Consider the following 17,770-nt stretch of genomic DNA (forward strand, 5'->3'; position numbering starts at 1 on the left):
CCCCCTTCCTCTATCTTATTTACGTTTGCTTCCTTTCTTTTTGCGGTCTGTCTCTTGTAGAATCCACTGTCTTTCCATTATGTACTGTACCTTTTGAATAGTTTGCTATGCTATCTTTGTCGTTCTATTAACTTTTTTTCTTTTTTCTTTCACTCCTCTCTTTACATCCTTTTCATTCGCCATTTTCTCTTTCCTTGTCTTTCATTCCTTTCTTTTGGAGCTTTATGTTAATTTTAACATTCTGTGATTAAACATTCAAAGCTGGGTAAAATCAATTGCAATGGGTGCAAAAGTCATCCCTGGAGTTGGCTTCTCCCTTCAACCATAAATGGATTTCCTGCATGATCATGTCTCTTTCATTTCCTGCAAAAATGTGTTGTTGGTTGTTCCACTGATTTCAGAATTCTACAGCAGCCCCTTGAACTCTTGGCAAGTAGATAACACGTAGAAAAAACAAATAGAGTTCATCTGTCGAGTCCAGTATGCCCTCAGTGGGAGGGCAGTACTCTGTTTAGCTCTGCCTACAGCCGTTCTATCTAACCCACTTCTCTCCAGCAGATACCTGGCAACCTCTGTGTTTTCCATGCTGTGGTCACCAGTACAAAACACCCACAGTACACTTCAGACCCGATTGTTATTGAGGCATTGCAGGTATGTGATGGTCCGACTAAAACCATCAACACATCCATGAAAGACCTTTCTCCGCTTAATCCTTTTATGGTTTCCCTCTACAGTGTATGCCTGTGGGGAGTGAAATTGTCACTGTGTTATTTTAGTGTTAGTTTAATTAAAGTTAAACGTGCAGAAGCTCATAGCCTGAAGAACAAAAAGATGTGTAACTGTCCAAACACTTGACTGGGACTGTATAATATTCTGAAATATAATATAATACCTAAAGGTGCAACGTGTGAGATCTGGCCAAATCTGGACAGAATTTTAGTTTAAAATGTTAAAAAAAAAAAAAAAAAATGACTTAACACCATCAATAGTATGTGAAGGAGCCACAGTGATGATGTCATGAAACAAGACCTCCATCTATTGTATTTCAGAGATATCTACTGAAATGAGCATGCTAACCAACTAGCCGCGTCCCGGACCGTGTTGTAATACCACTTTATGCCACTAGATGCTGTGTGAGTCAGTGTAGCGTCTAGTCTGCCCTCAGTCCCACGGAGAAGAAGAACTTCCTCCTGACCTTGAAGTTGCGCTACAGCTCCAAACTAGACAAAAAAAACAAAAAAAAAAGCTGACGACGAGCATCACAGAAACGCAGAGATGGCTGAAGCTCCTAGAGAGCGATCTTTATCTCCTTCCCGAAACGACGGCTCTGACAAGAAACCACGTTCAACGGCAAAGAAGCGAAACACGGATGAACGCTGGTGTGTTTTCCTCCACAGGAGAAAGCTCCAGGCGAGTAAAGAGACGCGGCGTGATGCTAAACTAATTGTCCTATCACATGTCCGTATCAGGACCAGAATTTCTGTCCAGTCTTTCCCAGTGATGGACCAGCACCTGCATTTTCTTCTGTGTCTGGCCTCATCAACCATCAACAACCACATTACAGTAACACACCTTGGAGTATTATCCCTGCACATAACAGATATTGTCTATACTGTGAACTTTTACACATCCATTTTGTCATTCAATTAACATTCCTCTGGCACATGCACTTATTGACACCCTATGTGCCTTCATCTGCTATTGCACTGATGTTCGCCATTTCAATCCACAATACATTCGATGCTTTTTGCCAATCCAGGAGTAAAATTGCTACTGAAAGATATTTCCAATGCTTCCCTTCTGTTCCCGACATTAGACGACATTAGACAACCTCAATCAACCTCAGACCCTCCACTAATTCACCATCACCTCTTTTTATAACCCCAGGCAATAATCCCATTTCAAAGCTAGTTTACTCATCATTTTAAAAAGGTTCTCCTTAAATGTAATTCATCACCTCAGCATTACTCAGGTCATTCATTTAGAATAGGGGCAGCCATCTCTGCTGCAATGCAAGGAATTTCTTCAGCCTCTCTTCAGCAGCTGGGCTGCTGGTCTTCTTCTGCCTACTCCACCTACATACGACCGAGTCCACCTCAGTAATAGCTGCTCAAAGATCTCTTAGACCCTGATCATCACGTAAGTCATGCATATCGTGGTGGTGATGTTTCTGTCCTCATCCTCTTCTATGATCATGGATTCTAATCCCCTGTATCATTTGGCTATTTTTTCCCTGCATCATCATTGCCAATGTTCCCTGCATCTTAAGTCATTATTCCATTGCATATTTATTAGCATTTCCTCTGCATCAAGAATTCATTTTCCTGCATCATAGCTATTATTTCCCCCCCGCTTTATTGCCAGCTTTGAACGCATTAATGGCTATCCCCCCTGTGTCATTTCTCATTAAAAAAATTTTGCAATTTCCCCTGCATCAATGCTACATTTCTCCCCTGCATGTTGCCAGCTTTCTTAAACATGAATTGAATAATTCTCATACTTTCTTGTTCTTCTTATCTCTGCTGAATGAACTGTAAGGACATACATTCCTGTATTACCAGTGTGTGTAATATAGGCCTCCTTGCACATACCTTGCTCCTGCATTTTGGGGTGGTTTGAAGGATCCCAGTAACAATGTCAGTCAAGGCCTCTTGCTATATAGGTCAGTGGTCCAACTTCAAGTTGCTGACTTTATTTTTAGGGCTGTAAGCCAATGAACGAATGAGGATTTAAACGTTAATCTTCCTGTTTGAACAAACTAATCTGCTGTTCAATTATAACCTTTCACACACAGTGAATCATTTTCCCTTACTTAGATTAGCATCTTCTGTCAAAAACACCTGTTTTCTTCTCAAATACATTCCCATTCCGTCTCAGATAAACTCATTTAGTCTTACATACATAATCATACTGTCTTACGCACAATTTATTATACTAATTCACACACCATTGTCTTACAGTATCATTCTTTCTCACACACATTATAGTGTATGCTCTCGCATACACTATAATTTCTATCCTGCCAACAATCTTCTCTCTCATTCACACCACTAATCTGTCTTTAATACACTACTATAGAGAATACTATGGTGTATGTGTGAGAGTATGAAAGTGTTTTTAAGTACTGTTGTGTGTCTGAATGAGTATGGTTTATGGCCCATATAATAATGTGTGTGAGAGAGTATGATTGTGCATGTAAGAGAGTATTAGTAGTGCTTGTGTAAAAGTATAGTGTTGAACATGTGACATTATGATGTTATGTGTGAAACCGAGTAGGATTTATCTTTCAAGTGGCCTCTCGTACAGACACACATCTTGAGCCCTGGTGTGTGACTGGCTCAGATGCCTTCAGCCACTGGTCGCTCAGTGTTCTGGCTCAGGGCAAACTGCTCTGCCTGTGTCGGAGGTGGCTTTTTATATTTCTCAGACACATATACAACTCAGAGCAAACATACTCAGCTGTTCTGGAACTGAAAACTCAATTCCCATCTCAGGGTTCATCAACTCAGAGTTTGTTAAACCTGTTTACTGGAATAGACCCCTAATGTCAATATCTGCATTATAAACATTACACAAGATGCCAACCCTCTACCAACTACTTTGAATTTACCCTTTGTATGACATGTGCAAATGGCTTGACATGAATACAATTAATGAGCTTAACATTAGAAAACTTTTTACTGGCACAATAAAAAAACTAACTTTTGAGCAAGGTGTTAAATCAGATAGATAAACAATTATCTGAAAAAAAAAAAACATTTCACACAGAACATTTTGAAGAATAGTAAAGCAACTTATCAAAATAATAATGTGGAAAAGTCCGATACTACACCCAACTTCTGAACAATATTTCAAGTATTATAAAAATAGAGCAAAAATAAAATTGAGAAGAATATGAATGTGTTCAGCAATAGCATCATCAAACATATCAGCAATGGTGGACATAAGCCAGCCATAAGTTGCCATGTATGTAACCCCTATATAGTTAGCCAAAATGGCCTGTCCATTTATGTGTTTTGTGTATTATGTATATTAACCACAAGGAGGTGCAGAAGGATATCTGCCGAGGTGAGTGGATAAAAGGCGAGTGTTGCTGAGTGGGAGTTTGTAGTCACAGCAGATATGGGATCAGGTAGGACGATAGGTGAGACTCAGCTGTGGCAGCTGGCCCTTCTGGGTCTCTTCTTTTGGTGTTGTCTAACTGATGCAACTCCATTGTAAGTAGATCTGCCTTACCTTTATACCTCCACATCTTGAATATTGTTTTAAAATTTCAAAGAACTGAAATGTTTTCAGCCTTGCTTCTCAATGCTCATATCTTTACTGGTGAAACGTCTGCTTTTTCAGTTGCTGTGGCATACGACTGACATGACAATAACTCTTAAAACGTTTTTTAAAATACTGAATATTTTCAGTATACAGTAACAAATGATAAATATATATTTCTTATTGCTTATATACATATTATTCAAATGTCCAGATCCATTGAGTTTGTCTTTGGGACCAAAAGTGGTTACTGTGCCTCTGTGTTTCTCAGAAAGCTCTTTGTGTATGTCCTCGCATAAAAAATATTAAATTCATAACAACCAAGACCTTTTAAACATAGATGTTTAATATTGTTTTCACTAATCTGAGATTGTCATAATGTCAAAGGGATTGATCAGGATGAATTGACGCCATCACGTTACCAAAAGTGCAGCTCATGAAATGTCATTTATCAAACACATTTGAGCTAGCACTTGCTGAATTGAGTACTGATTAGTGGTGAGCTTGAAGTGTCAGTGACAAAGAAAATACAGAAATAATTTAGGCATTTACAAAACAAAAAAAATCGAATTTGATTCCATCTAATGTTTTGATTTTGTTTAGTGTTTCAAAAAAAAAAAAAAAAAGTAGTTGAGACAAACTGTAATGGGAGCAACAGTAAGGCCAGGAATTACCTGCAAATAAATACTTGATACAGGCCCAAAAATCAAGAACATGAAATCAGTTCAGTTTCATAACATCATGTCTCACATAATGAGGAGCTGCAGTCCAGTTTTCTGTCTGTGACACAAATTCAAAGTACTGTGAGTTTGCACAGGGATTCATTACACAAGAGACAACAAACAGAGTACAGGATAATGTTGAAATGTTTTATTGATTCAGTGCTGGATCTTAATCAAAGTAATCAATAGACGACTAACTGTGTATAAAGTCCAGACCCAATGTGCAAATCAAATAATAATTTACAATGATACTTACTCTTGTAATGGGATGTGTAGGCAGTTTTTTGCCTAAATTTGTCTGTGCATTTACTATCGATCTCATTTGCAAAACATTTATACGCTTTGTGTTGCAGCTCAGGATGAATTTACAAGCCGGACTGTCTCTCACAGTGTCTTTTATTTATTTTACACAATATAAAGTAGGAAACAATAACTTTACAGTCCGCCTCTGTGTCCTTAGCTGCTAAAGCAACTAGCATGTAAGCTCTCATGCTGGTTACTAGGACAACATTGCTGAACTGCGTTTTCTTCTTCTCTTAGCGCATTAAACAAATTGTCTCTTGTTGTCTCTCAACAGCATCACCTGGTGGCGGAACTCAAATAGCGCTCAACTCATAAATGAACTAAATGCATTGCAAATTAAACCATTAAATGAACAGAATTACACGCAAAAATAAATCAGGGGGGTCTCTAAAATTCACAATATAAAATACCAACAATAATAAACATAAACAGTCTTGAAATAACTGACCCCCTCACATTTGCACCTGCAGTCTTGTGGCAGTCGTGTAAGTTGTGAAGCTTATTCAAAGGCTTCTCCTTGATCTACTGTGGCTTAGATCATACCGCATTTGTAAGTCGAATGAATGTATTCTTAAGTGTCTGTATAGTGACCACGTTTTCCATCTTTCCCACTGTTCTGCAGGAACATAATGTCTTGCCCCAACGTGTTGCGTGTAGGAGCAGAAGAAAATATCTTTATAGAGTGTCAGGGCTGCAGTGATGCTCAACCTGACATGAGGGTCATCATCAAAGTGTTGAGCAGTCCAACCAAATCCACGATACTGACGGACACATCTGTGACCCTTACGAAGGACAATAATTTCCAGCAGTTTGGACAAATTACAGTAATGTAGAAATATTAACGGATATGACATTGTTACATGAAATCATTGTCACAACATATTAGTCTTATTAATTTTTTGTATGTTTTGTCTGAGTAACAGCATTTACATATACCCTGCATTCATCAACTAATCTAAAGTAATAAAGACTACACACAAGAGAAGACACACACACACACACACACAACACAAAAAAATTGATATCTATAATGTCTATAAATGGTAATCATACTCCTGTTCTGCTCCTCGCACATATTCCACACTATCCTCACCTTGTCTGTTCATACTTGTTTCAGATCCCTTCTGACACCTTCTATAAAATTCCCAGCATGACGCAGCATGTCTACCTGCAAGCTCATTTCCCTGGTGTAATATTGGAGAAAGTCGTCTTAGTGTCCTTCCAGTCCGGCTACATCTTCATCCAGACTGACAAGACCCTCTACACCCCAAACAGTATAGGTGAGTCCAGTACTACATCATTGCTGAAAGACACTGACTCTGTCAGAGGGTCTCTATAGAAAATATATCACAGTGTGATTTTATTTATATTAGTTTGACTAATGCATTTTTCATGTTTGTAAATGAATGACTGTACTTTAAACTACAGTAACATGAACCTCTTTCTCTTTCTGTCAGTTCATTTCAGGATATTTGCAGTAACACCCAACATGGAGCCTGTGGAGAGGGATACCCCAACCAGTACTTATGCTTCCGTAGCCATTGAGATGATGGTATTGTATTATATTGTATTGTGTATAACTTACACTTAACTCAAATTTTTAAAATGGCCAAGTGTCAATCAAGGAGCTGATCAGACTCATGGATGGTAGACAAAAGATTTGTTGTAAGGTCTTTGTTGTAAGATGGTTTTACTACATTCATTTTGTTAAAGGTAGAGTTATTAGTGCTGGGCAAAGATTGTTGATATTTGAACTCAACAGCAAAATAAATATACCCCTGCCTTCACCCCCCCAGCGATCAAACATTAGCCAGAGTGAGTCAATACTATCATTGACTTATTCTGGCTGGTTTGTGACCGCTGACCACAACTGGTTAGTTGGCGAGTGCATGTCTTCCATGCACTGGTAATTCTTAAATTTACTCCCTCTGCCCCATCTTCCCTCTTCTCTTCTTCTTTCCGTTATCCCTTGTGTGGCACAGTCCAAGCCACTTTGTTTGTTCCCCATTTACAGAGCAGGGCTATGTAGGAACACCAGATTTTCTTTCAGCACACACAGATTGGACAGCTAGCAGACCCTAAGGAGATATTCACTAAATTTGACAAAAAGTGCACTGGATTAGAATTGCTTCGTCCACCTAAGGCTCACTGTTAATGGTTGGTCGATGTTGTTTATATTTAGACTCCTGAAGGCATCTCTTTAAGTCTTCCTGGTCCAGTCATTCTGGATTCAGGGATGTACTCTGGAATTTACCCCCTCAGTGAAATTGTCAGGTGAGTGTTTAATTTAATTTAGTTTGATTTACATTTCTGTACACTATTTTTATTAACATGGTTAACAGGGAAATTAATTTCTATGACAAGCATGTAGTATATTAACCAGCCGCAACAGCATGACTGGTATTGTTTTCACCTCCTGGGAGATTGTCATGTCTAGCCTTAACACCTACTGTAGTGGAAACTACCACAGAGGCGGTTCTTTGGCAGGTGATAATATGTCTCTATGTAGACACATTTTGTTGCTGCGATAGTATCTCAACCTTGTACGATACAGTCACTCTACAGGTGTGTATTTGGGATCAAAATTAAGGCAGAGTTTGAAGATAGATGTGGTCTGAGCAAGGGCGCTGGAAGCAGGGGATTTACACCCCTGGCCGTCATTCATTTGAAATCACAGATAACTGTATCTCAGTTTCAATTATTCCCTTCACCAACAAATCAATCTATCAGACTTTAATTGTATAGCAATTTTCATTCAAACATTCATTGTTGACGTGTGTGTGTGTGTGTGTGTGTGTGTGTGTGTGTGGTGTTTAGTCTGGGACTTTGGAAAGTGGTGGCCAAGTTCCCCCTCAACCCACAGTACAGCTACTCTGCAGAGTTTGAGGTCAAAGAATACGGTGAGTCCCTTTTCACCTGAACTGTTCTTTACTGTAAAACGTATAAAGCATTACACAATAAAATGCATTTAATTTTTTCAGTGCTGCCCAGTTTTGAGGTGAAACTGACGCCTATGAGCTCCTTCTTCCATGTGAACAGTCCAAAGCTCACCATCAAAATTAAAGCTACGTATGTGAAGTTTTTTTTCGTAACTTTAGGGAGCGTTTGAGAAAAGTTTGATTAGTGATGTAATGTATTGTATATGTATTGTATATGTAATGATTGGAGCAGAAAGTAAAGGGTGTTCTTTCTATACTGTGCATGCTCTGCTGCGACCACGCTTTCCTGTTGGCATCCTGTCCTGTCTTGCTTTCATATAGTTATGTACACTTTATTGCCAAATCTACTATAAAGTTAAGTGTATAAACTGCCTGATTGATACAAATCCGGTGGATAATCAATGACAGCTACTATCCGGAGGTTTGCGGCTACAAAGCAATCACCTATAGCCATGCTCGGATAGACTAGAACGAGAGGTTAGAAAAATTAACACAAAACAAGCCATTCAGAAACTAAAACCCTCAGTGGATATGAATCAATACATGACCTCTCCAGAATAACATACCCCTATCCTTTGCTATCACTCTTATGCATGTTTGGACATATATTACTACTCTTAACTGTCAGAACTGTTGCTGAGGGGCTTTGGCAGGAGTGCTGAATACTACATATAGATGTTTGTATATAAATGTTGCGTTTGCCTTTTGATCGTTCTGTTTTATTTCATTGTGCGCCTTAACATGTTCTTCTTTTGTGGTTTTAGGTATCTGTTTGGTAAAGATGTGGAAGGGTCAGCCTCTGCAGTATTTGGGCTCATGCATGAGGGTCAAAAGGCTGCCTTTCAAAGCTCCATTCAGAGAGTGTCGGTGAGCACATAGTCCCTTGTTTGCTGCAGCTCAGTAACTACAGCAACTACAGATTTGGTAAAGCACCTACCAACTAGCAACTTACTGTAGTTCAAGATCATTTTGTATATTATGTCACATTAGATCGAGGAAGGTGAGGGAGAGGTCACACTGAGGAAAGAGCACATCATACAGGCCAACAACAACAATAACAACATCGACAACCTGGTGGGGAAGTCCATATATGTAGCTGTCAATGTGCTGACGGAAAACGGTAAGAAGGAGAGCCTGTGTGTTTATTGGTGTGTGGTCACGTGTTCGGGGTGTTTGGGGTGATTTAGCAGCCTAAGTGAATGTATTATTAATATGGGTCTGTGTGCTCTTGTGTGTTTATATCTTTCCAAAGGTGGTGAAATGGTGCAGGCAGAGTGGAGAAATATTAAGATTGTCAAGTCACCTTACACCATCCACTTCAAGAAAACACCCAAATATTTCAAACCAGGAATGAACCTCGATGTTGTGGTAATGTACACAATTACATGACTGTAAAATGAAATTGATATATTGTAATGGTTGCAGGGTGTCATTTGTAATTCTTAATTGGTTGCCATTCTCTAGGGGCCTGGCTTTTATTAATATGAACTTGCCATAGGGCAGACACAAGGCGGAGCAAGAAAAAGGAAGAAGAGAGGAGAGTGGTGTGCTTCAGGGATAAGCCCTAGGTTTTAGATCGGGCCTGCAGCCTTTTATTTTTGGCTGGCAAATGTTCTTATATGAATAGATGCTGGTACAGCCACAAGATTTAGTGGTTATGGAATCTTCTCGTCATAAAAACAAATAATTTTATAAGTACTACCTAAGAATATATAACAAATATACCAAATATACAAATATTTATATATATATATATATTTTCCAAATGATATTCATCTTAAAAATACAGTGCCTATAGAAAGTTGTCATACCTTGTTAAAATCTTTACCTTTTGCCATATTACACCCTGGAAATCAAAATTTAAAAAAGTCAAACTTTTTGAGTTCTATGTACACATTATAACGCTCATGGTCAAAGTGACAATAACATCTTAAAAATTCTGGACAAAATTAATTAGTGAAATTCCTGGTTTGGTTTAGTGATTAGCCCCTTAGAGTATGCCATTATAAACTTGTTCAGATGCAACCAATCAACTTCCAAATCAAGCACCAGGCTACCTGCCCCACCTGACTAGTGATTATGATTACTTCAGAATGAAAGCAGCTGTTTCCTGAAGATTCCACCCAGTAGTACATGGTACTGCAAATAATTCACTTTTCTTACCCTGATATTCTAGTTTTGCATTTCTTAATATTTTTCAGAGCTGTCGCCTTTTTTGTCGTTCGTTTGAACAAATCTGGAACATGTCTTTTTTTTTTTTAAATGGGTTTTGATTTCAACTTGTACAACAAATAAAGTAACTATTTCAAATGGGCACTGTAAATGCATTTAAAAAGTGATTATAACTTATAACAGTTATTGCAGCAGTGTTTTTATGTTCGATGGTTCCTCATGAGAAAATCAGAACTTCTCTAATAGATGAGGCTAAAAAAAAAGAAAAGAAAGAAGAAAAATAGATTTCAAATGTAACTATACAGAGTATTTATTATCTCAGTTTTAACATGTTGGCTGCACAGCTACTGCAATTTACAGACCAAGTTTATCCTATATCCATAATCATTTGGTGTTCTTGTTAGATGGATATGTTCTCTGACTGTTTCATTGTTTCTGTCTTTGATGGCAGATTGAAGCTCTGAATCCTGATGACACTCCAGCAAAAGGAATTGCATTGGTGATGAATCCAGGCAATGTGATAGGCAGCACCGAAGACAACGGCATGGCAAGGCTTTCTATCAATACGAACCCAACGCTTAAAGAACTTATAATTACTGTAAGTGTCTGAAATTGTGAATGCATTACACCATTGGTCATTGGCCATTGCTCTTTCAAAATTAATGGGCACAAACATCTGAGTGCATTTCTCGCTAGATTTAGAGACTATATCAAAAAAAGAACCTAGTGACAAATCTCTGGTGTGGACAGTAAGTCAGTCTACCCACTTGAACCAGAGTTGGACGGGTCACTATTTCAAACTTGTTCCATTGCCTGACAACAGAAACAGAAAGACATGTAAATGGTAACAGCTCTATTGGAAATTCAGCTGCATTGAAATACGCAGGGATGTCAGTTGTTTACAGCGGTTCCACAACAGTTTTCAACTACGTTTTCAATTACACTGACCATATGCAGTCAAGGTATTTTCTAGGTTTTGACCTAGTCTTGTTGGCTGGACTGCAAAAGTGGAGCCAGCCCTATGATCTTGAATGTCCCTCACTCACTGAATGACTGAGTGATCATATTTCCACCACTGATCAGCCAAATGCAATGTGACTGACTTGGAGTTACCTCATTGGCCCTTGCTCTTTCAAAATGATTTGGTGGAAGCAGTTTCTATTAAATGGGTGTTTACCGCCTGCAGTGTTGCCAACTTAGTGCATTTTAGCTAGATTTAGATAGTTTTTGTCAAACAAGACTGGGTATGAACCTGGTGCATGGCTGGAATAAGAGCGGATGCCAGCTGGGAGCTTAGTGCTGTACCCCCTTGTTACAAGCAGTCACCCAGCTGCCCTGGTTTCCCGGCTTCCACCCTGCTTACCTCCATCCCAGCAAATAAACTCTTTAATTACATGTACCATTATCACTAAAGGAGACAGAAGAATAACTAAACATCAGACACAATGGGCAGAGTGAGCAGGAGAGTGGGAGGGAGAGAGAGTAGTCATCGGTAACTGCTAAAGAAACTAGCAGATCTGAATAGCATGTAAGCAACAGAAACGCCTGCAACTGAATATGAGACAATATGCTTACCAAAGCACAGCAATAAAAGTCCTATTAAGAAACGCTAGAGGGCTTTTAATTTGAAACAATTGCAGAAAGTGTGGAGTTTGTATTGAACACATAATGAAGTAACTTTGTACTGAACTAGAGCTATGACGTCACAATGACAATCAATTCATATCAATCAAATGGATTAGAAGTAAAGACCTGTTAACCTACTGTAGTTGAGATAAATGAAAGCACCAGCTTCTGCTAACAGCTCGTCTGTTTGTGAGAGAAGGATCATTTGTCTATGTTTTCCATCAGTTTTATAGTTTGATGGTGGGAAGATTAAGAAAGAGTCAATTTAATAGCTCTGCATGTCCTTACTATGAACTTGTGGCTTGTGACTGATGCTAGACCAGGTATGTTCGCTACACAGTAGTTGGAAACTGTTGTAGATCCCAGACAGAGGCTGAGCTGAGTGTGTAAGTGACAAAATAAGAAAAATATTCTGTCGCTTCTAACTTTCTCTCTGAGTGATCATTTTACACATAAATATAGCTGAAACCACAGCAGCCTGTCTTTAAACTATGTGTTTGGTGATTTTATCAGACAATGATGCAGTTATAAGATCAGGATTTGATCATAAGCGTTTTTTTTCTAAATGTTGTGTATATGTTGTCAAAGTGGAGGCGATCTTTTCTCTTTTTACATGTGTTTTTGTGAAGTTGCAGTACGTAGAACTCTGTCAGCCACCACAATTATATGTTCATAGGAAAAAAGGTTTGCATTTAGCCTGCATCACTTGATATAAAAGTGTGCACATTATAACCTGCATGTTTACTTGTAGGCATCGACTGACGTTCCTGGTGTGACCCAAGCAACAGCCACCATGACAGCTTACCCATACAACACCAACAGCAATAGTTACATCCACATAGGTAAGGAACCTCCTTAAATAACATCACATGGTAATATGATGATGGTGATGACAGTGGTGCAGGTGGCAGCACTGTCTAACTACCTTGTATAAGACCTCTTGGATGTTTAGCATGTGCAATACCATTATTGCAGGGGTGGGTAAAGCTGTGGTAAAATTAGGAGAGAACCTGAAAGTCAACTTCAATTACAACAAGCGGGAAAATGCACAAAATGACATCACATACCTGGTAAGCGATTTTTTTTTGAACATGTATACTGTATGTGTGCATTTGTGGGCATGCGTTGGTGTTTGTTTTGCGTCCCACAACTTATGCAGTATATACACACATGTTTAATAAATGCTGATGTGTAAATCTGTGTTTCCCAAGATCATGAGCAGAGGGCAACTGGTGAAATATGAACGTTACAGGACAAAATCTGAAGTGGTGATATCCAAAATAGTTCACATCACCAAAGACATGCTGCCATCGTTCCGCATCATAGTCTACTACCATACAAATGACAATGAACTGGTATCAGACTCTGTTTGGGTGGATGTCGAGGACTCCTGCATGGGCTCGGTGAGACACACAACACTGATGTAGCAGAATGCAATGAACCCACACACAGACTGATCAAGTTAATTGTATTTTTCTGGGCACAAATGCAAGTATATGTATGCGTATGTGGTTTTTATTCAGTTGTTTTAACAAATACAAGTCAGCATGTCTCATTCATGGTCCTTTCCCCTCCTTTAGTTGAAGCTGGAAACAAAGGACTCTTCTCGTCTAAACTATGAGCCTGGCGGGAGGATTCAGCTGAAGGTCACTGGGGATTCAGGAGCCACGGTGGGACTGGTGGCAGTTGACAAAGGTGTCTTCGTCTTGAACAACAAGCACCGCCTCACCCAGAAGAAGGCAATTTCTTTATCCTATCTTTAAAAATACTTTAAAGGGGGTCCATTTAAAAACCTATGTAAATTGCAACTGTTGAGTTGCACTATACGCATGTCCACCACTAGGCTTGATTCTTCTGACACTGTTCAGAAAGAGGGAGAAACATCTGCAGCCACTGCTTGACTGCAACCATGGTGGAGGTCAAGCAGTGCCTGAACAGTCCCTGGACCTACTTGGGTTACAAGCTGGGAAATGACAGGAAGAAAACAGGCACACAAGGAAAAACTTTCAAAGTAAAACAGGAAATAAGACTTTAAAGAGTCACTGAAGGGGTGGATTGTGATAGTTTGTTTGTATTCCTGTGCATGACTTCAACCCTGCTCAGGTATGGGACCTAGTGGAGAAGCACGATACTGGCTGCACACCAGGTGGAGGGAAAAATGGCACTGATGTGTTTAACGATGCCGGGCTGGTCTTTCATTCCAATGTGGGGAGTGGGACTCCCAACAGGAAAGGTGATGCTTCCTCAAAGTGTAGTTCCCTTCCCTCATTCTACATGTCTGATTCTAAACAGGAATTTTGTTTACTGCTTAATGCCGCCTTGGCGTGTTGTAGAGAGAGAAAACCCAAATTAGTCAATCTGCAGAGTTGAGTTTAAGTTTATTTTCCTTTTGTAATTCACAATCAGAGCAAAAATATTATAATATTATATATAAAATATATAATAATAAACAATTATAACAATAAATAACTTAAACTTAAAACCAACTTCACTTTTAAATTGAGCATTCACAATTACACAAAATCTTTTAAACTCCCCATTAAGGATTGTGGTGTGTCAATTCTGTTTTACATATAATGCTTTGAACTCAGCTAATATTATGCTCCAGCTAATTATTACTTTAGGTCAGTATAACAGTCTAAACCATGGCTATGATTCTCCATCCATGTCCTCATATACAGCTTAACACTTGTTGGGTTCTGTTTAAGAGCTAGTCTGTTTTCCATTTCCAGAATTGAAATGTCCTTCTCCCAGAAGACGAAAACGAACCAGCACTACACTGGATTCTTCAACCAGCCTATGTAAGAATCACAAGGTGTTAATGTAGAATTTTCATGTAAAAAAAATTTGTTTTATAAACAAGGATCTGTGAAATACTGCAAGGCATCCACGTGAACGTTGAAATAAATGTGAATTTACTGATTCTTTATGAAGAAAAATCTGAGACAAACTAATACAAATATTTCCTATATTAAATTAATCATTGGTAGAAGAAGGCATTCAATATGTGTCTAACATTGGTGTCATAACACACAGGTAGACAACGGTTAGATGATCCTGGTGCTGAGCTTCGGCCCCTGTTGAATTATTTAACACTTATGCAGACGGAGTACTTTGATTATGCCGGTGTTACAGCGTCCAAGTCACAAATAACATAAGTAGACTCCAAGAGCTACAGAAGAAGTAAAATTCAGGCTTCTTCATTGTCAGGGTACACAATGAAATGGCATTTTTATTGGCACACTGAAGTTATTTCCATGCCTGTACCAGTTTGGTATCTTGGTGACTCACCATGGCCCAGTGGGAGGAGAGGCGCAGTAGAAGGTGTGCCATCCTGCAGGTGTGTAAGAATAATCACAGAAAGCTTTGTGCTTCCGTGCACATCAAGCTTGGCCATAGACCCAGTGGAGACATTAAGCATAGCAGGGAAATGTGCCATGCATGACAGCAACTGATGCAGCTGAAATACTCCTGACCATGTTTGTGGACAGGCCAAGGCAGCGGGCCAGACTGAAATAACTAACTTTCATGTGTGTTCATGTGTTTCATGCCGCATGCAACTGCCCCTTTCACTTCAGTCAGGAAGGCCTTTTTTTCTCAACCATGGGCATAATACAAAAACAAATATAAATATATATTCAGGGTGTCACACACAAAATGGAATTTTCTCTTTCAAAAAGCTTTTGTATTTGCATTTACAAAACAAATTACTTTCTCCCCTGTAATCTCTGTCTCTCCATAACCCTTTTCCTCTTTTTAAGTGAGTCAGTTCGCAGACAAAAACCAACGTGAATGTTGTTTGGATGGCTTCAAGAAGACCCCCCTCTCATACAACTGTGAGAGGCGCAGCGAGTACATCATGGATGGTGCAGCGTGTGTTGAGGCCTTCCTGCGCTGCTGCAAGGAGATGGAAATTCAGGAAGCTGAGAAGATGGACGACATCCTCACACTGGCTCGCAGTAAGAGACAGGGGCAAGGGATGGAGGGAAAGGCAGCGCTGGCAACATTCGGTGGGCAAATTGGTAGTTAGGAAACTGCCACCCAGAGAGAAATACTAACTTTTTTTTCAATGACGCTGTAGGTGAGGAAGAATACAGTAACTATGACACCAGTGAAATTGTTACCCGTTCCAAGTTCCATGAAAGTTGGCATTGGACAACTATCAAACTGCCTCCTTGCTCTGAACCTAACTGGTGAGGCAACTTTTACTTGAACATACAAAGAATACATGTAACGATGCCTGTGCGTCAGTGTAGGCAGCCGACTTGAGTCTGCCTACCTATACTCACATGGCGCACTCTTCTAGCTGAAGCTGTAGAATGTACCCTTTAAATCATGGAGGTTTATTTCAGTGCTCTGCTCACCCTGCTTCTGTTATGCCTGCTGCCAAACCGCTCAGCTGAAAGTTATGCTGACACTTGCTGCTAATGCTGCCGCTGTTCATATAAACAGTAATTCTACATTCAAATAATGTATTATTTGTGAGTTGCTTGACTAAACATGATTCAAAATTTCATTCTAAAATGTAAATATATATTTACCTCTGAAACAGACACTGCTTTTCTTGTGTATTTCAGTGACACCACAGAAAAGCTGACATCAATATTCCCTTTGAAAGACACTATCACAACCTGGCAGTTCATCGGCATCAGCCTTTCAAAAAATCATAGTGAGGATTCCCATAGCCCCTTGTATCTTAAAATCATGACCCTTTCCTTTCTTTCACTCTTTCATCCCATATTCGTTTCTCCTCTCATCTTCAAGGTATCTGTGTGGCCGATCCATTATCAATAATTGCACGGAAGGACTTTTTTATTAAGCTCAATCTGCCGTACTCTGTTGTCCGTGGGGAGCAGCTGGAATTTAAGGCAATCATCCACAACTACATAGATGGTGGTTCCACTGTAAGTCTGAGCTATTCTTTTCTAATGATGAAAGCCAGAATGCTTTCAAGTTAGAGGTTGGTTAGTTTAGTCATTGTGGTGGAACTTCTTTTGAGCTGAAGAAAGAAGTTCACTAGGAGATTTGCAATGTCATATTTATGCAGTACAATGTCAACAGGTGAATCCGAGTAATGCCGCACCAGCTCCTGCTCTAGCCCTGACCAACAGGACGTAGATTACCAAGGAATTACGTGTATATATCACACATTTCTTGTACCATATACAAATAAGGTTATTCTATAGTCTTCACCTGTATGTGTGAAGCCTAAACATAAACTCAGGGGCATAGGTTTGGTTTTATCTTTGGTGGGGACATTTTTGTCAGATGGCCACAATAATAACATAGTAAAAATAGCAAACATATCAAATGTGAAGTAAAGAGGAAAAATATCTCCCAACATTACCATTAACTGACAATGACACACTCTAGTGAAACAGCAGAATCCTGCATTTACCCGCCTCAGTGTTGTTAACCTTTCCTGGCTCATATTGTCCAGACTCTCACTCTCTCCCGCTTCCCACAAACATACTGAGCTGTTCCTGAAAGGAGCTGCCCTACTCCTTTAACAATATTTGTGTCAAACTTCTCAAACTTACTGCAGATCTTGCACAGACATGATAAATCAGTGTGATTTGCTTGTTTACTTGCTACTGCAGCCTCTTAAAGCGCGTATAATGTTGCAGTATCATAACTGATCTCAGAACATTAGAAGCTGAATCAAGGACAGCTTGACAAGCACCCTCCGGCTATGACAAGTCACCCATCAAGGCAATGAGATAATTCTCTGCTGCTGCCACG

At 39.4% G+C, this 17,770-nt stretch overlaps 1 protein-coding gene across 1 annotated transcript in view; it reads left to right on the forward strand.

The window, feature by feature from the left end:
- The first annotated feature begins 4,074 nt into the window (after positions 1-4,074).
- The window catches only part of LOC130166578 (complement C3-like), a 30,186-nt gene continuing 16,490 nt past the window's right edge, over positions 4,075-17,770 (forward strand). Inside the window, exons 1-21 of the mRNA XM_056372266.1 lie at positions 4,075-4,217; positions 5,914-6,115; positions 6,409-6,571; positions 6,749-6,843; positions 7,474-7,565; positions 8,109-8,191; positions 8,273-8,360; positions 8,995-9,097; positions 9,221-9,350; positions 9,483-9,598; positions 10,854-11,000; positions 12,780-12,870; positions 13,004-13,098; positions 13,240-13,431; positions 13,609-13,767; positions 14,132-14,261; positions 14,761-14,829; positions 15,790-15,987; positions 16,110-16,221; positions 16,606-16,697; positions 16,793-16,932. Coding sequence (XP_056228241.1) covers positions 4,123-4,217; positions 5,914-6,115; positions 6,409-6,571; positions 6,749-6,843; positions 7,474-7,565; positions 8,109-8,191; positions 8,273-8,360; positions 8,995-9,097; positions 9,221-9,350; positions 9,483-9,598; positions 10,854-11,000; positions 12,780-12,870; positions 13,004-13,098; positions 13,240-13,431; positions 13,609-13,767; positions 14,132-14,261; positions 14,761-14,829; positions 15,790-15,987; positions 16,110-16,221; positions 16,606-16,697; positions 16,793-16,932 — 2,592 coding nt within the window. The 5' untranslated portion in view covers positions 4,075-4,122. The remainder of the gene's footprint in view (positions 4,218-5,913; positions 6,116-6,408; positions 6,572-6,748; positions 6,844-7,473; positions 7,566-8,108; positions 8,192-8,272; positions 8,361-8,994; positions 9,098-9,220; positions 9,351-9,482; positions 9,599-10,853; positions 11,001-12,779; positions 12,871-13,003; positions 13,099-13,239; positions 13,432-13,608; positions 13,768-14,131; positions 14,262-14,760; positions 14,830-15,789; positions 15,988-16,109; positions 16,222-16,605; positions 16,698-16,792; positions 16,933-17,770) is intronic.

The sequence above is a fragment of the Seriola aureovittata genome, chromosome 3, assembly GCF_021018895.1.
Source record: "Seriola aureovittata isolate HTS-2021-v1 ecotype China chromosome 3, ASM2101889v1, whole genome shotgun sequence".
NCBI lineage: Eukaryota > Metazoa > Chordata > Actinopteri > Carangiformes > Carangidae > Seriola > Seriola aureovittata.